Below are 21,568 nucleotides of genomic sequence, written 5' to 3'. Positions count from 1 at the left end.
ACAGGGACAGCGCCTGAGAGACTGCGTTAAAAGCTTAGCATTTGCAAACTCTAAAGCTTGGATTTCACGGATCACAGTGTAATATGCAGCAAAAGCCCTTCTGAAAAGCTTTAATTCGCCGTTTCCTTTGTTTTCCCGGAATATTTCCGTGGCTGTGGCTGCAGCATCCTGCCCGACCCCGTACCTGCTTCCCACACCACTGCAGTCCCTGTCTGGGCTGCTCTGTGTGCCACCACAGCGATTTGCAGGCAGAAACGTGGGCCATGATTATCTTTAGCAGAGCTGGTTTGGGACACAAATACAAGAGTCTGCTCATACACAGCAGCCCTGTCATTTGCCTGATTGATGTGAGGCTCTGCATTGTCTGCAGCTAATTCTGAGAGACAGCCACTGAGCCTGCATGAGATTTTCTGTGCAGTTATCTCTGCCTGATTGTGTACGCCTCACAGCACCAGGAAATTTGATTTAAGTGATGTGCAATAAACTCTCTGATTACTGACGCACATTATAATGAATCGCTTCTGACAAGTCTGACTTGGGTTTGTTATGTGGTGTCTTCCACATCTCACTGTGGAACTTCACTTATTCATTCCCTGAAGGCTTTTTAATGGGTGAGTTAAAGCTGGAAACGTGGGTTTTCTCTTTTAATTTTCAGTGCAGTTTTCTGTGCTCCCTTTTCCCCTTCCATGGCAGCAGGACTCCCCAGCCCTGTTGGGACAGAGCCTGTCCCACTCTGCAGTGCCCCAGGCCAGGCTGCACAGGGTGGAATCAGAGGATTTTTAAGGTCCCTTCCAAGCCTCCATGGTTCTACAGATGCCACATGAGTTTAGGCAAAACAGGAGAATAATTCCTTCAGCCTCAGTCCCGGGGTTAGCTCAGCTGTGGTGGCTGCACCTGGGCAGTTACACCGTGCTGGGGCTGCCAGTGAAGTCATTGTCACCCTGGGAAGGGACACAGAACATGCTGAGGGTGCTGGCAGGCAGAGGTGCAGCTGTGGCTGCAATGGGAGTGGGTTTGTCACCCCAACGTGACCCTGAGAAAATCCTGGCAGAGATCTGCCCTGCCAGGAGATGTAGCTGATCAATAAGAAATCGAGTTTTATTTGTCTTTCAGGCATTTTTAAAAGCTATTGAAGATTTCCTGTTACTGTCTGACTGGATTGATGGACCAGAGGTAAGAGAAATGGGCTCAGATTGGTGATTTCCCGCAGTTGCACAAATCCACATGATGATACTGAAATGGCTGTCACTATTATTTCACTTGCTGGGATTTTTTGGCACTATGACTTATTTTATCATCTGTCACTGATGAAAGACCTGCAGGGTGAATCCAGAAATTTCCTGGGGTTTTTTTGCTTGAATCTTAAGACAACACAGATTTCAGGAGAGAGAGCTTTTAAACTGAGAGAAGGAGAAGCTAAAGCACAGGGAGGTCTCATTGAAGCCCAAAATGCTTTTGAGACAAAAAGATGTCTAATTGATTTAAGTTCTTAGTGTCAGATCCTTGATCATCTCTGGTGTAAATGGATTTCAGATAAAACAGGTTTCCTTTTCACTGAAACATGCATTAACTCTGAGATTTTATGAATCAAGTTTCAGCCTGGAGGGTTAAAGTTGCTCTTCTGCTGAGGAGCATTTGAATAAAGATGAGAGAAAGGCTGAACTGCAGTGTCTCAGCTTGTGCTCGACCTGGTACCAATCTCTAGATGTTGTCAGAAGCAATTCTGCCCGGTCCCTGGCCCCGTCCTGCTGAGTGCAGCTGGCTGTGGGGCTGTGGGGCTGCTCTCCCTTGGCTGCTCCCTAAGCAGCATTTGGGAATTGCACTCGGGTGGCTCCGGGCTGGGTGGCACCTTCTGCAGGGAGGGTGGGAGCCCCTGGGCTGGGCAGGGACCCCAGTGTCCCCTGGGCTGTGCTCAGTCCCTGCTCGCCCCTGTGTGTGTCTGTCCCTGCTCACCCCTGTGTCTGTCTGTCCCTGCTCACCCCTGTGTCTGTCTGTCTGTCCCTGCTCACCCCTGTGTGTCTGTCTGTCTGTCCCTGCTCACCCCTGTGTGTCTGTCTGTCCCTGCTCACCCCTGTGTCTGTCTGTCTGTCCCTGCTCACCCCTGTGTGTCTGTCTGTCTGTCTGTCCCTGCTCACCCCTGTCTGTCTGTCTGTCCCTGCTCACCCCTGTGTGTCTGTCTGTCTGTCCCTGCTCACCCCTCTGTCTGTCTGTCTGTCCCTGCTCACCCCTGTGTGTCTGTCTGTCTGTCCCTGCTCACCCCTCTGTCTGTCTGTCTGTCCCTGCTCACCCCTGTGTCTGTCTGTCCCTCCACAGAGCCTCGCCGTGCTCAGCAGCCTGATCCACACCATCGACACGGTGCTGGCTCACCTGTCCCTGCACCTGGAGGGGAACTCGCTGCCTCTGGCCCTCGAGGGCTCCTCTCCTGTGGCAGGTGGGGCTGGCACAGCTGGTGGGGCTGGCACAGCTGCTCCTGGTGGGGCTGGCACAGCTGGTGGGGCTGGCACAGCTGGCACAGCTGGTGGGGCTGGCACAGCTGGCACAGCTGCTCCTCTTCTCCTGAAGCCCCTGGGCCTGAGCTCTCCTTGCCAGCGCAGGGCCCAGCTTCTCATCCCTCTGAGGAATGCCAAAATGAGGTGATGGGCTCTGGCTGTGCCTGGGCTTCCCTGGGGTTGTTTGGGGAGGAATTCAGAATTAGGATTATGTGTGAAGGGTTCAGTAATGCTGTGCTAATACAGTTAAAGGGCCTGGAGCTCATATGCAGCTCCTGGAGGTTTGGGTGCTACAAAACCTTCATCTTCGCAATGGTTTTGCACGGGACTGAAAATGATGGGAATAGTTTTGACCTTTTTGGAGAATTTTATTTTAGTGCAGGTTAGCATCCTGGCACCTTAATCTGATCTGCATCTTTGGATGCTGTAGGTGCCAGGCACCCATCACTGCCTGCATCTCTCCCACAGGGGCTCTCAGGTGCAGGGCTCAGTGCCTGCAGGGCAGGGCAGCAGTGCTGCTGCTGCTCTGAGCCTGCCCTGGTGTTTAAACACAGGAATATTGAAATGGCTGCACAGCTCGGGGAGGCAGGGTGAGCAGCCAGGGGGTGCAGGGGCTGTGGGTGTGCTGATGTTTCTGTCTGGCCATCACAGATTATGCTGTGGTCAAAATGCACCCTCAGAGCCTGAACGTGTCCCACTATCGATTCCCGTCCCGAGGGCAGAGCTACGTCTCCATTCCCAGTGAAGCTTTCCATGGAAAAGGTAAGGAAGAGATTAAAGAGAGAACTGGACCCGTGTGCACAGGGTACCTGAAAAGGATTTTGCTGTAGAGCAGCTTTTGGTTCACTTTATTTTGGCAGGTAACTGATTTGGTCCCTGTGGATTGCACTGAGTCTGAGGAAGCAGCAGTGCTCCTGTCAGGCTAACGAGCAATTAATGTGGTGGAGTTTTCATACTAATTGGATTAATATTGAATAATGGGGCTGAACTACAGAGACTGAAGCCATTTAATTCTGACACATTTTTACATCAGAGAAGCCATAATTTCATAATTATTCTTTTTAATTATCTGAACTGGTTATTTTTAAGAAATTCTAGGATGTCAGGTCAGGTATTACCTATCCCTTCATGCAAAATTGGTCTTCTGTCTAAAATTAAACTGTAAAATTAGAGGCTTAAGCAATAGCAGCTACAGGAACGGAATGAAGATTAAGAGTACACTCATGGCAAAAAGGCAGAACTCAGAAATCCATACCTATGCAAAAATTGTAATAACCCCAAAAAGAAGCATGGCTAAAATCTGCTCCTTTAGTCAAGACTCTAAAATAGCAATGTTAAGTTAATTATCTGTGCTTTACTCAGAGGTTGAAGGAACCCATTTACAAAAGCATCTACTTCCATTCTCAAATCTTTGAAAATGTGACTTCTGTGCCCCAAATTCCAACCCACAGAATTTACCCACCCCGAGGCTTTTCTGCAGTCACCTCTGAAGAGGGATGATCGATCCCTCCTCCATAAAGTGCAAAGTTAGCTGAAAATAACCTGCAGTGAGAAATTCTCTGCTAATTACTGAACTGTCTGCCTGAATGGTGCTGACAGCTTTGTTTCTTTGCACTGGCAGGGGCTCTGGCTGGAGACTGCAAGTCCTCCCAGGTTTGAGTAACTGTAATTGCAAACCAACTTTGGAATGCCAAAAATAGCACGTGAGGGGAGTTTTTCCCTTTCCCACTTCTACAGTTCCTCACCATACAGGTTTTCTTTGATTTCCCAGAACATTGTCGTGCTTTGTATCCTGAAACGATCCAGGGCATTAAATGTTTTACTCTTTTCCAGCTGAAGCTCACTTCTGAGCAATTTCAGCCTTCTACACTGTCCAGATGAGCTAACCTAAAAAAATCTGTTATTTCACCTTAAACAGCTGACACTAGAAGTACTTGGAACCCGACAAAAGGGACAGTAAGAGACATCTGTGTGGCTCACTCTGAGAAAACACACCTCTGTCTCTGAGGGCAGTGAACTGCCTGGAATGTGGGCAGCAAGCAGCACTGGGGCTGATGGTTTGGGCTTGTTCAGCTCCAGCCTGGCTGTGCTGGGGCGCCTGGAGCCCTTCCTGCTGCTGGGGGTTATAATTGCCAATGGGTGGATCAGCAGCTGGGTTTGGAGGTGCAGCTGTGCAGCACAGGCATTTCTGTCTCTCTGTTTGCCCTGTGCTGTGCAGTCTGCTCACCCCTTGTCACTGGGCACAGCCACCAGGGCCCTGCCAAGGCCAGGCTGGGCAGTGTCACAGGCATCTTTTATGGAAAATCCTTCCCTTAGGATTTTCCCTCCTGAGAAACTGAGAGGCCTCAGGAACAAAATGCAAACAATGGTTATCTGCTGCTGTGGAATGCGACAGGTGCAGCTGGGATTGGGCTCATGTGGTTGTTTCTAATTAATGGCCAATCACAGCCCAACTGGCTCAGACACAGAGCCGAGCCACAAACCTTTGTGATCACTCCTATTCTATTCTTAGCCAGCCTTCTGATGAAATCCTTTCTTCTATTATTTTAATATAGTTTTAATATAATATATATCATAAAATAATAAATCAAGCCTTCTGAAACATGGAGTCAACATTCTCATCTCTTCCCCCATCCTCAGACCCCTGTGAGCACGGTCACAGGGCAGGGCTGGGCAAGGCAGGGCCCTCAGTGAACAAGGGCTGCAGCCCTGGAAGGGTTCTCCTGCTTGGCACTGCTGCCCTGAGCAATAACCCTGTTCAGAGGAATAACCCTGTTCAGAGGAATAACCCTGCCCTGAGCAATAACCCTGCTCTGAGCAATAACCCTGTTCCCTCTCCCTGTTCCCTCTCCCTTTTCCCTCTCCCTGTTCCCTCTCCCTGATCTCAGCAATAACCCTGTTCCCTCTCCCCGTTCCCTCTCCCCGTTCCCTCTCCCCGTTCCCTCTCCCCGTTCCCTCTCCCCGTTCCCTCTCCCCGTTCCCTCTCCCCGTTCCCTCTCCCCGTTCCCTCTCCCCGTTCCCTCTCCCTGTTCTCAGCAATAACCCTGTTCCCTCTCCCTGTTCCCTCTCCCTGTTCCCTCTCCCTGTTCCCTCTCCCTGATCTCAGCAATAACCCTGTTCCCTCTCCCTGTTCTCTCTCCCTGTTCCCTCTCCCTGATCTCAGCAATAACCCTGTTCTCTCTCCCTGTTCCCTCTCCCTGTTCTCTCTCCCTGTTCCCTCTCCCTGATCTCAGCAATAACCCTGTTCTCTCTCCCTGTTCCCTCTCCACAGGCTGCATCACCATCGTGGGCCTGCTGTACCACAACATGCATCACTTCTTTAACAACATCAACCCTGTGGACACCAGGTGAGTGCCTGGCTGCTCCAGGTGACCCCTCAGCCATTCCCAAAGGGCATTTCCCAGGCAGTGCAGGCTGTGCTGTTGGCTGTTCACACTCAGCTAGTCCCTAAATGGCATTGCCCAGTGATTACTGGCAATGCTCTCCCACAGGTGGCTCTGCCTCCAGTCTGCAATATTCTGTACTCACGTGAGGAAATTGAGGCAATAACTTACCAGAGCCTATGTTTTCCAAAGAGGGGGATCGATGCAATTTCTTAAGGTAATGAGATGTAATCTCAGTTTTTCAAAGGGAGAAAGAGAATTAAAATGATCCTGACTCAGGTCAAAGTTTATTGAAGGTGCTGCATGTCAAAGCTCTGTGTTCTAATGCACTGTCAGGTCCTGGGGCTCTGGTACACAAATGGAACAGAGCTGTAGTCTTGGAGGGCATTCCCTGAAATCTGTGGGGCAGGACAATCTGGAGATCCCTTCCTGCTCCCCTGAGCTGGGTTTGATTTCAGCTCTCATTTCCAGAATGAAGGCTCTGCCCTGTCACAGCATTAACAAAACACAAAGTCACTGGAAAAGAAATGTTTCCTAGATTTCTACAATTAATTCAAGCTGCTTGAAATGTCTGCAGTGTGTCATGCACTACAAGATCTTGTCCTTGAACCTGTAGATGCAGGTCTGCCCAAACCAGCATCCCAAAAGGTAATAATTCAGGGAATGCTGCCTTAGCAGTTCTTCCTCTGTGGAGCCAAACCCCAGGTACTCAAAGATGTTTTAAAAATAAGCATGCACTTCTCTTCTGCTTGCTTTTCTTTTTTGTGCTCTACTGTTATAACTTTTTTGCTTACTTTTCAGTAGAATAATTTTTTTCTCAGAGTAGTTTGTTTTAGAGAATTTCTTTTGTGTTCCTTCTACCACTGGGCTACTTAAACACCTGTAATTTGAAACCCAACCTTCTTCTTTTCTTGTGGTGGAAAACCAAAACCAAAACTCTTGGAGCTTTTGTGCTGTACAGACACGGAGCTATTTTCAGACTCTATAAATACCAGTTTCTAAGGGGAGCAGCTTTTGGTTCTTTACCCAGAGCAGATGAAACCCAGCAATGTTCTGAGCCCATCCTGCTGCTGTTCAGGGCAGTTTGTGTAAGTGTGGGGCTGGGTGAGGAAAGGCTTTGCAGAATCTCCGTTCCCTGCTGCTGGTGAGGGTTTGTCACACTCCAAAATTCACCAAAGGGTCTCTGAAGGGAAAACAAGCAGAGCAAGGGTGTGGGAAAAGCATCCAGGCTCTTAATCTGGGTAGCAGAAACCTCAGACTGTTGGATAATGAGTTTAACTTCACAAATCCCTATCTAAAATGAAATTTGTTGTATCAGAGCAGCAAATTCTGCCTTGAGATGAACAAGTCCCCTTCCATGCTGGTTTCTGGGAGCAGAAGTAATCTCTGATGCTGATGGGGTTTTTCAGGTCAGGACTGAGGGGTTGTGCTAAATGAGTTCTGTTCTGTGACAAGGAGCTGGGTGCAGTTATTTCAGCCTCTGACGTGAGGGTTTTTGGGGTTTTTCTGAAATAAAAATAAGAAACCACTGCAGACAGGTGGTGGGTGCAAACAAGGTGGTTTTTCATTTGTTTCCAGGTGGGCTGTGTTTGGGAACCCAGGCTGGTGGTTAATTCACCCAGGCTCCCATTTCTCCTGGTAAAATCCATTCCTCCACTGCCCAAGGCACAGATGACAGCAGTCATTTATTTAATCCTGCAGTTTGTTACTGAGAGGGTAAAAAAGTCTACCCTGAAACCAAATGGATCTCAGTTCCTCCTGAATGTGTGAAAATGCCAAACTCATAAGTTTTACCTTAAAATAAGGGCTCTTATGTACTGCAAAATTACTTCCCCCTAGAATAAATTAATTTCCAGGTCTAATCAGCTGTTTAGTCCAGTTCAGCCGTGTGTGTTCTGACCTGTCTTTCCCTCTAACAAATGTAACTGGACATCATCTATTTTTCAAGCTAAAGCTATAAATCACCTCTAAATACATTCCTGTGTTTATTTTGTGCATTTTGTCTGTGTGTCTCACACACTGATTTATCTGTTTGACCAGCCAGCGCCTGCAAGTCTCCTCCTCACTTTCAGGAAATTGTTTGGATCCCTCCTTAGGATTCTCCCTGATTCCCTCAAACACTTCCAGCAAGGCTGGAGAACCTTTGCAAGGAGGAGCAGGGTGAAGGAGGAGCTTTGCTGGCAGTCCCCAGTGTCCAGAGCTGTCCCCATCCTTTACAGATGCCCAGAGCTGTCCCCATCCTTTGTCCCCATCCTTTACAGGTGCCCAGGGCTGTCCCCATCCTTTACAGGTGCCCAGGGCTGTCTCCATCCTTTGTCCCCATCCTTTACAGGTGCCCAGAGCTGTCCCCATCCTTTGTCCCCATCCTTTACAGGTGCCCAGGGCTGTCCCCATCCTTTGTTCCCATCCTTTACAGGTGCCCAGGGCTGTCCCCATCCTTTACAGGTGCGTGGCCTCTGCTCCTGTGGGACCTCTGGGGCCAGACCTGGCTGCCCTGGAGGAACTTGAAGGGAACAAGGAGGGTCTGTGTCCTTTGCTGTTATGTATGAACTAAACCCAGTGGTTATTCTGTTCCTTAAGATGTTTGCTTCTTCCCAAGGATTGCTGGAGCTGCTGCCTACAGGGGCTCCCTGATCTCAGCCAGCAGCTTCCTCATCTCCATCAAGGTGGAGCCTGTGCCCCAGCTGTCCTACAACCTGTCAGGCTCTCCCCTCATCACCATCCAGCTCAGCCACACCCTGGTAAGTGTCATGGAGCTGCTGCTCTGGGCTGTGCAGAATCTCCGTGCCTGGGACTGTTTCTTGGTGCTTCTCCCATGAGTTTTGAGGGCATTTTACTTCTCCTATGATTTTTGTGGGCGTTTTTAGCGGCAGTTCAGTTGCCATTCGTGGCTGCCACATTTCTCTTTTCCCCAGCATTGTGGTTTCTTTCTCCCCACTGCCAAAGGCTGCTGGGTGCCCAGGCAGCTGGAGCCCCTGTCTGTGTGTTTGTGTGTGCTCTGGTGTGTTTGTGTGTGCTCTGGTGTGTTTGGTGTGTGTGCTCTGGTGTGTGTTTGCTCTGTGTGCTCTGGTGTGTGTGTGTGTGTGCTCTGGTGTGTGTGTGTGTGTGCTCTGGTGTGTGTGCTCTGGTGTGTTTGGTGTGTGCTCTGGTGTGTTTGGTGTGTGCTCTGGTGTGTGTGTGTGTGCTCTGGTGTGTTTGTGTGTGCTCTGGTGTGTGTGTGTGTGTGCTCTGGTGTGTGTGCTCTGGTGTGTGTGTGTGTGCTCTGGTGTGTGTGTGTGTGCTCTGGTGTGTGTGTGTGTGTGCTCTGGTGTGTGTGTGTGTGCTCTGGTGTGTGCTCTGTGTGTGCTCTGGTGTGTTTGTGTGTGCTCTGGTGTGTGTTTGGTGTGTGTGTGTGTGCTCTGGTGTGTGTTTGTGTGTGTGCTCTGGTGTGTGTGTGTGTGCTCTGGTGTGTGTGTGTGTGTGCTCTGGTGTGTGTGTGTGTGTGTGTGCTCTGGTGTGTTTGTGTGTGCTCTGGTGTGTGTTTGCTCTGTGTGCTCTGGTGTGTTTGTGTGTGTGCTCTGGTGTGCTTTGTGTGTGCTCTGGTGTGTGTGTGTGTGCTCTGGTGTGTGTGTGTGTGCTCTGGTGTGTGTTTGCTCTGTGTGCTCTGTGTGTCTGTGCAGCCTGCAGCACACTGGGCTGAAGTGCTGCTTTCCCTTCCCACTGGGGTGCTCAATAACAACAATTCCCTTGTGCTTTTTGCTTTTTGATCCTGGTCCACACTGAGATAACTGAGGGGATCTGATGGTTTGGTGTCGGTGGAATGGGGGAGTTCAGGCTCTGAGGTGCTGAGAGGGGGCAGTGCAGCATCTCTGACCCACTTACAGCCGTGGATGGGAGCAGCAAGGAAAGATTTAAATTCTTAAACGTTTCCTAGAATACATCTCTTAGATGTTCTCCTGAATATTTTATCATATTTTCCTTTTAAAGCTATTTTCAAGCTGGTTTCTCTGCTTTCTGTTGGGCTCTTGGTAAGGCTGGAGCAGAAGCAGGGAGGGTCCCTGAGGCCCAGGAGTGAAATGTGCTGTTTTGCTGGCATTTTCCAAACTGAGAGCTCCCAAATGTCCCCAGAGGCCTCTTAGAGGTGGGCATTTGTGAAGAGTGAGTTTTGCATAGATCATTTCCAAAATGCACTTTGCTGTTCTTGCCCAGGCTCTCCCAGTGCTGCAGAGGTGATGATTCACTGGTGGGCTCCTGGATGAACCTGTGGTTTTTGCTTTTCTGGGACACAGGAGCGCTGCATTTGTCAGGCACCTCTTTGCTGCAGGCAGCAGAACCCCTGAGGAGGGGGAATGGTGAACGGTGTGAGGAAAATTAATCCACAAACACCAAAAAGGAGACAGAGGAGCCCTTTTTGGCTTTATTTGAATAGAGGAGAGGCCATGGGGCATTCCCCTGGGATCTCTCCAGTTTTTGGAGGATGCAGCCTCCTTTTTATCCCAATTTCCCAGCCACATTTTGAAACACGAGGTATTCCAAGTGGGGACTAGTTAATTAATTAGGGAAGGGTACAGGGAGTATCTGTCAGTGCTGTGTCAGTGCTTCCCTTGGCAGAGAGCAGCGTGGGGCAGAGCTGGGCTGTGGGGCTGAGAACTCGCCCCAGAGCTAATGAAAACCTGTTAATTCAGGTTAATTCAGGTTAATTCAGGTTAATTCATGGGCCAGGGGGAGCAGGCTGGGCTCTGCCGGGGCCATTGGCTGTAATTGCAGCACAGCCTCTGTGAACACTGAATGTATTTCATTGCTCTTTTTCATCAGCAAAATTTTGCCTGAGTTAAGTCCTCTAAGAGACAATTTAATACTCTAAATTGCAATGGTCTGTTGCTATTCAGGAGTGCTTCAGGGACAGACAGACATTTCTTTGACAGATGTAAAAGGTGGTGATGCTCTGCTCTTACCAGCCCAGTGAGTTACTGTGTCCAGAGCACAGAAATTCACAGAAATCCCCAGAACCACCTCCAGGGCCTGGGGAGGATGTGGAGACTGAGGGGCCTTGGGGCTGGAGGCAGCTCAGTCCTGACCTGTCCAGAGGCAACAGCACATTCTGTGAAATGATTATCTGAAAAAAATCTGTTTCCAGCAAGATGTTTTTCATAGCAGGAACAACTGGAGAAGCACTAACATTTCACTGCTGTGATCCAAGAAATTACAGCACAGGGTAGAAATTCAGGAGAGATGAATGTCAAGGCTGAAATGCAGCACGATGTGCTCTGGGAAAAGTCAGAGGAGGCAGCAGAGGAGGAAATTGTGTCAAACAGCACCAGTGTTTTGTAGGACCCACATGGCTGCATAGCACAGCTACACAGCATCAGCCCAGGCTCTGCCCAGGCTGCAGTTCCAGTCTGACACAGCTGCAGCTGATGTAACACACAGCTTTGTCAGGAAAATTAATCCACAAACACCAGGGGTTTATGTCCAAAAAGGAGACAGAGGAGCCCTTTCTGACTTCATTCCAATAAAGGGAGAGGCCATGGGGCATCCCCTGGGATGTCTCACATTTTTGGAGGACACAGCCTCCTTTTTATCCCAATTTCCAGCCACATTTCCCTTCTCTGTTTCCCCATTTCTGGGGTACTTGAGAGGTACAGACTCCCCAAAATGCCTGATACCAAAGATTCCCCTCTAATGTACAACCCTCCCCTTTTAGTTTTTAATTCTTATGGAATTTAGGGGTTTTTCTTCCCCACTGTTTCTTTCATCTTTGAATGTCTAATTTCGTTTATCGGCAAACCTATAATTTATTTGTAAAAGCAAAATCTCTTATTCCATTCATCAATCAGTGGGATCCTTCCCATGGTTTCTTTTATCTCCCAGTGCTGGTTTTATCCACCAGCTTGTTTGGAAAGACAGATCTGCTATTCCTCTCATTTTGTAGCTGTAAATCCTTGTGTTTCAGGCAGCTTTCAGCTGTGGGAGCAGCAGCAGGGCGTAAATCCAGGCATGTTTGGTACAAAGAGGGCCCAGGACTGCAGGGACAATGCAGTGGTGGCACAGGAGGGCAGCGGTCCCAGCCTGGGTGCTGCTCTGTGATCCCTCACTCCTGACTGGCACTCCAGAGAAAACTGCCTCACATCTGGAGCAAAACTTCTTGTACACTCGTTTCAAGCACTTGGAGCTTTCTCCAGGGCTTTCTTTTCTCATTGCTCTTTGCAGAAGAGGAACATGTGCAGCTGCAGCTTTGGAGAGTTATGAGCTCCTGGCTGCTGCACCCTCTGTGAGAATCCTCTGGTGAAGATGAGATGCAAATTGGGAATTCTTAATGCAGCTGCTTTTCCCTCAAATACAGTTTGGGGCAGTTCCACTTTGAAGAATTGTTTGGTTCTGGGAAAAAAAGGCATGTTTTACTAAGATACTGCAAGTCAGGACTAATTCAGCATTGTTCCATCTCAGTGGTGGTCCATTTTAACAAACACAATGCTTGGGGAGCTGAGAGGTGCTCATCTTTCCTGCCGTGTTCTCACACTGAATCCTTAAACAGCTGCTCCTCTCCTCTTGGTGAGGAGCTGCCTCTGCTCTGCCCCTTTGTGCAGCGAGTGCTTCCCACCAGGACCCTGCTGGGGCCCTTCCCCTCACCAGGGAGGCTTCAGCAGCTTCTCCTCTCCATTATCAGCTTCTCCTCCATCAGCCTCTCCTCTCCATTATCATCATCTCCTTCCTTCAGCAGCTTCTCCTCTGGATTACCAGCTCCTTCCTTCCTTCAGTAACTTCTCTCAATTACATCTCCTTCCTTTAGCATCTCCTCTCCATTATCAGCTCCTTCCTTCAGCAGCTTCTCCTCTCCATTATCAGCTTCTCCTCTATCAGCCTCTCCTCTCGATTATTATCAGCCCCTTCCTTCAGCAGCTTCTCCTCTGGATTCCCAGCTCCTTCCTTCCTTTAGCATCTTCTCCTCTCGATTATTATCAGCCCCTTCCTTCAGCAGCTTCTCCTCTGGATTACCAGCTCCTTCCTTCCTTTAGCATCTTCTCTCGATTATTATCAGCTCCTTCCTTCAGCAGCTGCTGTTTCCAGTCCCTCTCCTGTTCCTGGTGCCCTCTCTCACTCCGTTCCTGGCTCTCCCAGTCCCTCTCCTGTTCCTGCTGCCCTCTCTCACTCTGTTCCTGGCTCTCCCAGTTCCTCTCTCACTCTGTCCCTGGCTCTCCCAGTCCCTCTCCTGCTCTGTCCCTGGCTCTCCCAGTCCCTCTCCTGTTCCTGGCTGTCCTGCAGGAGCTGCAGGAACACCTCAGCATTCGGGGATGCTGCCCTGCAGGCACCTCAGCCCTTCTCCTCAAAGTCAGCCTCGTTCACAAACCACTCCTCACTTGTCCCTTCTCACTGAGCTTTGAATGAGGCAGGGGGACTTTGCCTGAAAACTCACCCCAACCTCCTCCTCTTCTCTCTCATTTTCCTGGCCAGGCCACACCTGAGGTTTGTTTAATATCATTGCTGATAAGAAAATAAAACAAGGGAAGAAGCAATTCCCGTAGGTACACAAATATTGGTGCTACCCTGAGAGAGGCAAATCGATGTGGAACCAATTAATTTTGATGGCAAGTTAAGTGTTGGCTAATTTATATATTGATTGAGGAAAAACAATGAATCTTGCCCACATCTGCAGAACAAAGGTAGAATTTTTCAGTGGATGGACTTTGACAGAGAGAACTGGACTAAAATACAATTGAAACTGTGAACCTTGCAGAATGTACCACAATTAAGCAAAAAGAAACAATAATAATGCAGCCCATGAGTTTAAAATCAATGCAAAGTTTGGCACTGTGTTACACAAGTGAAATCCTTGCTGTAAGGAATTCTCCAGTGAGTCAGAAGGGCAGAGCACTGACGCTTCAGAGAGGAGGAGATGGCACAGCTGGGGTTTGTTCCCTCCCCAGTGCCCATTTCCCCCGGCACTGGAGCTGCTCTCCTGGTGGATAATGACATTTGCAGCCAGGAGGGCTTGGGGTTGTTGTTCTGGCAGGAAATGTGCAGCTGCTGCGGGGGGATTCTCCCTTCCTGGCAGAAAGAGAGGAGCAGAGTCCTTCCCAGTCCTTCCCAGCTGAGGAGGCAGCAGGGGCTGGCTCAGGGCACGTTCCTGGCAGGACAGGGAGGAGCTGAGCAAGCCTTGGAGGAGCTGAGCAAGCCCTGCACTGCTGCCAGTGCTGCATTGCTGCCAGTGCTGCCAGCTCTGCACTGCTGCCAACTCTGCACTGCTGCCAGTGCTGAATTACTGACAACTCTGCATTGCTGCCAGTGCTGCCAGCTCTGCATTGCTGCCAGCTCTGCATTGCTGCCAGCTCTGCATTGCTGCCAGTGCTGCCAGCCCTGCATTGCTCCCTCCTCTGCACTCCTGCATTGCTCTCCATGCCCCAGGGCACTGCAGCCGCTCCTCCCTGGCTCCCAGGAGGCAGTGCAGGAACTGGCTGCCCAAGGAGATAGCTAATTAACCAACCTGCAAGGAAAAACTGTCCCGTGGCACTTCAGATGGGTTCACAGTAAACTGGGTGTGAGTTATGCTGCTCCCTGTCAGCATTTTCTACAGCAGAATTCTTACTTGCCCGAGGACGTTTTAAATAATTCCAATAGCAAGAGCTCCAGGAGCCAGCGCTGTCTGTATTCCTCATCTCTTGTTTCTGTCTGCTATGATAATTCACATCAAATACAGCTTGAATAGACAGCAAAAGAATAACTTTGCAGAAAGCACCAGACACACCAGGGAATTTCCTTTTCCTGAGTGATTTTGTAATTATTCAGCCACACTGGTGGAATCTTACTGATTCCCATTTGTCCTTAGGGATGCCAATTCTACCCTCAAAAAGATTTGGAATGTCAGATTTGGGAGAAAGCTTTTGTTTGTTTCTTTGTGGTTTTTTCCACCTTGACCTAAAAATAAGTTTTCTTGATTTTTGCATGTGGCAGGCATATGGTAATTTTTTAGGAGTATTACTTAAAGCCCCTCAGAACTGGATTGATTTTTCTTTATCAAGAAAGTCAGCTTTGCAGTGCAATGCTATTCATTTGCACTCCAAGTAATTAAAAAGCTAGAACAGTATTGAGTTTTTCTTCTAACCTCTGCTTTCTCAGTTTCACCTTCTGAGTAGTGGTTGCTTTGTGAGTCATACAAAACTTTTCCCCTAGATTTATTCAATGTTGGAGTCCTGATTTCCTTTGGTTTTGATATATGAAACTCTTTGTATGGACATGATTTATTTCCTAGTCAAAGGCTTTTGTTTGCTCTTGCTCAAGGTGGGGAGAAAGCATCTTTATAGAAATGGGCTCCAATATTACAGAAATGGGCTCCATCTTTATAGAAATGGGCTCCATCTTTATAGAAATGGGCTCCATCTTTATAGAAATGGGCTCCATCTTTATAGAAATGGGCTCCATCATTGCAGAAATGGGCTCCATCTTTATAGAAATGGGCTCCAATATTACAGAAATGGGCTCCATCTTTATAGAAATGGGCTCCATCATTGCAGAAATGGGCTCCATCTTTATAGAAATGGGCTCCATCATTACAGAAATGGGCTCCATCTTTATAGAAATGGGCTCCATCATTACAGAAATGGGCTCCATCATTACAGAAATGGGCTCCATCTTTATAGAAATGGGCTCCATCATTACAGAAATGGGCTCCATCATTGCAGAAATGGGCTCCATCATTGCAGAAATGGGCTCCATCTTTATAGAAATGGGCTCCATCATTGCAGAAATGGGCTCCAGTATTGCAGAAATGGGCTCCATCATTGCAGAAATGGGCTCCATCTTTATAGAAATGGGCTCCATCATTGCAGAAATGGGCTCCATCTTTATAGAAATGGGCTCCATCATTGCAGAAATGGGCTCCAATATTGCAGAAATGGGCTCCATCTTTATAGAAATGGGCTCCATCTTTATAGAAACGGGCTCCATCATTGCAGAAATGGGCTCCATCATTGCAGAAATGGGCTCCATCATTGCAGAAATGGGCTCCATCATTACAGAAATGGGCTCCATCTTTATAGAAATGGGCTCCATCTTTATAGAAATGGGCTCCATCATTGCAGAAATGGGCTCCATCATTGCAGAAATGGGCTCCATCATTACAGAAATGGGCTCCATCTTTATAGAAATGGGCTCCATCTTTATAGAAACGGGCTCCATCATTGCAGAAATGGGCTCCATCATTGCAGAAATGGGCTCCATCATTACAGAAATGGGCTCCATCATTGCAGAAATGGGCTCCATCATTGCAGAAATGGGCTCCATCTTTATAGAAATGGGCTCCATCTTTATAGAAATGGGCTCCATCATTGCAGAAATGGGCTCCATCATTACAGAAATGGGCTCCATCATTATAGAATGGAGCACCTGGGGCAGGTGGGGATTCCTGGGGCAGGTGGGGGTTCCTGGGGCCCCGGGGCAGCTCCAGCCCAGCTCCAGGGCTCTGTGTGTGGCAGGGACAGCCCTGCCCTTCCCCTGCAGGGCATCTCCTGCCTCGGTCCTTTCGTGGTTTCTCTCTAGGGCTGAAATGCACAGGGATGCAAAAGCAGCTGGGGGATGAAAAGGGAAGTTGTGTGCAAGTAGTTCAGGATCAAACCCCACAAAATCCTCTGAGGGCAGCGTGGAGGGAGCAAGCTCCTCCAAAATGTGTTATTAATAACGCTGATCATTATTTTAAGGAACAAGTGACCTTACACTTATCTAACCACCTTGAAGTACGTGATGTCACTTTAAATAATGTATTTCACAGTGAACCACACAAACATCAGACCCAAATATGTCCTGTGAACATAAAACGTGAGAAATGATAGAAGAATTTCCCATTAAAATTTATGAAGAATTTGCAGAGACTTAGTGCTTTATTGTGGTAAATTCTGTACCCAAGAGAACAAAAGCATAAGTTCAGTATGTAGTATATTTCTATATTGTATATTTTGATTCTTCATAGTCTGCAGACTGATTAGCTTCTTACTTCTCTCTATTTGTGTATTTTTTATATCCCAGAAGTAGATTTACATATTTGAGCTCATTCTCTGGCTTTCTCTTGAGGAAAGTTAGAACTCAGTGCATATTGTCTAAAAAAAAACCAAACCACATAAATATTCTTCCACTTCAGAAAAAAAAATAAAATTGATTTTTCTTCCTGCAACTATCAACTAGCTGGCAGAAAACAAATGTACTGGCAAGAATATTTAACAGAGCAGCAAATTTTAAGTGGTTACAGAAGACTGTTCCTGGAAGGCAGACTCCAAATAGGAAGCTGTGACCTTTTTTCCTAGGTATCCACTATTTTTAGGATGTTTTATACATAATTGCCTGACTCTGTCTTCACTACAGATATGTTGAAACACTTGGAGATTTACTGGATTACATATAGTGATCAAATGTTTAAAGGCAATTAATCAACACAAGGGCTCTGTTCCAGTGCTTCCTCTCAAAATGAAGTTTTTCCCTTACCCCTTCCTGCTCACACGTTTCACCCTGATATCTGCTGGTGTGCAAGTCCTGTAGAACACAATCTCATTCCTTGGTATCTGAGCTTCTGTGTCTTTCTCCTCATATTTTCTTCTGATTCATTGAGGAATTTCACTTTCAGGCTTTTTGCTCAAACTCTGCAGTGCATCAGTGCTGGCCAGGAGTTGGTGAGTTACCCATTTGGGTAGCCAGTTACCCCTTTGAGTAGCCAGTTACCCATTTGAGTAGCCAGTTACCCATTTGAGTAGCCAGTTACCCATTTGGGTAGCCAGTTACCCCTTTGGGTAGCCAGTTACCCATTTGGGTAGCCAGTCACCAGTTTGAGTAGCCAGTTACCCATTTGAGTAGCCAGTTACCAGTTTGAGTAGCCAGTTACCCCTTTGGGTAGCCAGTTACTCGTTTGAGTAGCCAGTTACCCCTTTGAGTAGCCAGTTACCCCTTTGAGAAGCCAGTTACCCCTTTGGGTAGCCAGTTACCCCTTTGGGTAGCCAGTCACCAGTTTGAGTAGCCAGTTACCCCTTTGAGTAGCCAGTCACCAGTTTGAGTAGCCAGTTACCCATTTGGGTAGCCAGTTACCCGTTTGAGTAGCCAGTTACCCCTTTGAGTAGCCAGTTACCCCTTTGAGAAGCCAGTTACCCCTTTGGGTAGCCAGTTACCCCTTTGGGTAGCCAGTCACCAGTTTGAGTAGCCAGTTACCCCTTTGAGTAGCCAGTTACCCGTTTGAGTAGCCAGTTACCCATTTGGGTAGCCAGTTACCCATTTGGGTAGCCAGTCACCAGTTTGAGTAGCCAGTTACCAGTTTGAGTAGCCAGTTACCCCTTTGGGTAGCCAGTTACCCCTTTGGGTAGCCAGTCACCAGTTTGAGTAGCCAGTTACCAGTTTGAGTAGCCAGTTACCCCTTTGGGTAGCCAGTTACCCGTTTGAGTAGCCAGTTACCCATTTGAGTAGCCAGTCACCAGTTTGAGTAGCCAGTTACCAGTTTGAGTAGCCAGTTACCCCTTTGGGTAGCCAGTTACCCGTTTGAGTAGCCAGTTACCCCTTTGGGTAGCCAGTTACCCATTTGAGTAGCCAGTTACCCATTTGAGTAGCCAGTTACCCGTTTGAGTAGCCAGTTACCCCTTTGGGTAGCCAGTTACCCATTTGAGTAGCCAGTTACCCGTTTGAGTAGCCAGTTACCCCTTTGGGTAGCCAGTTACCCATTTGAGTAGCCAGTTACCCGTTTGAGTAGCCAGTTACCCGTTTGAGTAGCCAGTTACCCATTTGAGTAGCCAGTTACCCGTTTGAGTAGCCAGTTACCCGTTTGAGTAGCCAGTTACCCATTTGAGTAGCCAGTTACCCGTTTGAGTAGCCAGTTACCCGTTTGAGTAGCCAGTTACCCGTTTGAGTAGCCAGTTACCCCTTTGGGTAGCCAGTTACCCATTTGAGTAGCCAGTTACCAGTTTGAGTAGCCAGTTACCCATTTGAGTAGCCAGTTACCAGTTTGAGTAGCCAGTTACCCCTTTGGGTAGCCAGTTACCCCTTTGGGTAGCCAGTTACCCCTTTGAGTAGCCAGTTACCCCTTTGGGTAGCCAGTCACCAGTTTGAGTAGCCAGTTACCCCTTTGGGTAGCCAGTTGCCCCTTTGGGTAGCCAGTTACCCCTTTGAGAAGCCAGTTACCCCTTTGAGTAGCCAGTTACCCCTTTGGGTAGCCAGTTACCGGTTTGAGTGGCCAGTTACCCATTTGAGTAGCCAGTTACCCCTTTGAGTAGCCAGTTGCCCCTCTGGAGAGCCATTTACCTGTGTCTGAGTGAAGCTGCTCCCTGGCTGCATTGGAGCCCTGGGTCAGCCTGTGCCTGGGTGTGGGTTTGCATCTGAGCCCCCCCTGTCCGTGAGCTCTTTGTGTTTGCCCAGCAGCCCAGGGCTCCAGGGCAGCCGTGGAGAGACACCAGAGCACTTGTTCAAAGGCTTTGGCTGAGTTTTTCCTACTTGTCGTGGCTGATAAAGGAACCTGGAGCAGAAGCCTCTCACTGAAGCCCTCCCTGTGTGTCCTGCTTGGCTGCTGAGCAGCCCTGCCAGGGGAGCTCCCTGCTGGGACATTCCTGGGGGAGCGCTTGGGATGCGCTAAGGAACCAGAGGTGCTCTTTGTGCCTGGTGGAAAGACTGCACAGATGAGAAATGGAGATTGATATTTGTAATGACAGGAGTTTGGATTAGTTGCTGAGGAAAAGTTGCTCCATTTTGGATTTTCTGTAGTGTGCAGTTTTCTAAGCCTAAGGAATGCATTTAGAAAGAGAAAAAGTTAAAAGGGAATGATACTATAAAAGTCCTTTATTTTCCCCATATTCCTTCTTGCATGACTGAACTAGGTTTTATATGTTTTGATGATACCACAAATGTGACATTACAGCCGAGAGCTATAGAGCCCTGGAAATAAAAATGTGTCCTGGAAGCACTGATGGATCTCTGACAGGGCTGGAGCTTCCAAACTAATGGGAAATGATGACAAGCCCTGCACACAAAATGAATGGGCTCGGCCTGGGCTGCAGCCTCTCTCATTTGCCTGGCACTGCTCTGGGCAGGAATTGTCCCAGAGCTCTGGGATGTTTGTGCATTGATTGTGTGTGCAGGACAGTGTCCCAGAGCCCTGGGGTGATGATTGTCAGTGCAGGAATTGTCCCAGAGCCCTGGGATGTTTGTGCATTGATTGTGTGTGCAGGACAGTGTCCCAGAGCCCTGGGGTGATGATTGTCAGTGCAGTGACTGTCTGTGCAGTGATTGTCTGTGCAATGATTGTCTGTGCAGTACTCAGAGCCCTGGGGTGATGATTGTCAGTGCAGGAATTGTCCCAGAGCCCTGGGGTGATGATTGTCAGTGCAGGACACTGTCCCAAAGCCGCAGGTGGTGTCTCTGAGCAGGAGATGAGGATGTGTCCCCCAGCTGCACGTTGTGGCAGGCTGCAGCCCCCAGAGCCGAGTGTCCCTGCAGTCCCACAGCTCTGGGCAGGGCTCAGGGCTGGGATGCTGCTTTTGGCCAGGTAAAGGAGCAGCAGGAGCCAGGCTGAGCCTGCACTGCCAGCAGGGAATGGGAACGCTGCCCTTGGCCCTGGGTGGGGCAGGGAGGGATCATCCCTGTGCCAGTGTCCCCTCTCTGTGCCAGTGTTCCCTCTCTGTGCCAGTGTCCCCTCTCTGTGCCTGTCCCTGTCCCTCCTCTCTGTGCTGCTGAGCTGGCCTGGGAGGTGGCTCAGCCACGTTCAGCTGAGGGCTCTGAAGGACACTACACAGAGAGCAATATCTCCAATATTTCACGTTTTGTACACAACATCTCCCGTGACAGAACGTCTGCCAACTCCAAGAAAACATAAGCTAAAAATAAGGGTAAATTTCAGAGCACTTGGAACAAAAACTGTGCAGCTTAAACATATGGTCTGATGAGAGTGTAAGTAGCTTATATTTTGGGAACTAAATATAGATAAGTGTATTCTGGTATACTCTGTTTAATTTGAGAGTGTGGCAGAAGTGCAGCTCTGTTCTCTGTTGATGAAAATTGGTGTCACACTGCAGATCTTACTGGCAGGAGGACAAAAGCGCCCAAAGCCCTGCGTGCTGCCGCAGCTGTGCTGTGAGCAGGTGTGAGGCTGCACCTTGGTGCTCTGCCCCTCTCTGCCTCGGGCCTGTCCCTGCTGGGGAGCACCCCGAGGTGAGGCTGAGGCTGCCCATGGAGCTCTGCAGAGCAGAGATGGCTCTGGCTGCTGGCCTGGCTGGCCCCTGGCTGCCAGCACATCAGTAATTTGTACCACAGTGATAGCACGTTGTAGTGCCAGTAACTTTTTATAACCCTCGTAAAATTCCTTATTCCTGTGGGGAGCATTCCTGCAGGGCTGGCAGGCAAACGATCGCTTTCAGATGTCAGAGAGGACTGGGACACTGGTTCCTTGCCTGCCCTGTGTGGAGGTGACCAGGATTGCTGGGCTCCGGTCAGGGAGCAGCAGTTTGGAGAGCTGGGGGCAGGAGGAATGCAGTCCCCACCTGGGACATCCTTACCAGCCTCCTTCCCCTGTCCCACAGCTGCCTCCTGCTCCTCTGCCATGCCCTGGAAGTCAGATCCTGAAAGGCCCTATCAAACAGCCATCACAGCCCGCTGCGTTATTTCATTTAAAGTCACTCTGGTTTAGAATTCAGTCCTTGCCCTGCATTCCTTTGGTACAGTATGTGTAAGGATTTTCCAGGGTTCATCCTGTCCTGCTCGTGCCAG

General features: G+C 48.8%; 1 protein-coding gene across 1 annotated transcript in view; it reads left to right on the top strand.

The window, feature by feature from the left end:
• The window catches only part of ADGRD1 (adhesion G protein-coupled receptor D1), a 124,676-nt gene that overhangs the window by 15,416 nt on the left and 87,692 nt on the right, over positions 1–21,568 (top strand). The window contains exons 9-13 of the mRNA XM_036393616.2: positions 1,114–1,173; positions 2,314–2,431; positions 3,141–3,251; positions 5,761–5,836; positions 8,472–8,613. Of these exons, the coding sequence (XP_036249509.2) occupies positions 1,114–1,173; positions 2,314–2,431; positions 3,141–3,251; positions 5,761–5,836; positions 8,472–8,613 (507 nt within the window). The remainder of the gene's footprint in view (positions 1–1,113; positions 1,174–2,313; positions 2,432–3,140; positions 3,252–5,760; positions 5,837–8,471; positions 8,614–21,568) is intronic.

The sequence above is a fragment of the Molothrus ater genome, chromosome 18, assembly GCF_012460135.2.
Source record: "Molothrus ater isolate BHLD 08-10-18 breed brown headed cowbird chromosome 18, BPBGC_Mater_1.1, whole genome shotgun sequence".
NCBI classification, from domain to species: Eukaryota; Metazoa; Chordata; class Aves; order Passeriformes; family Icteridae; genus Molothrus; species Molothrus ater.
The sequence above is the reverse complement of the archived record's forward strand: the minus strand, read 5'-3'. Positions and strand labels throughout refer to the sequence as shown.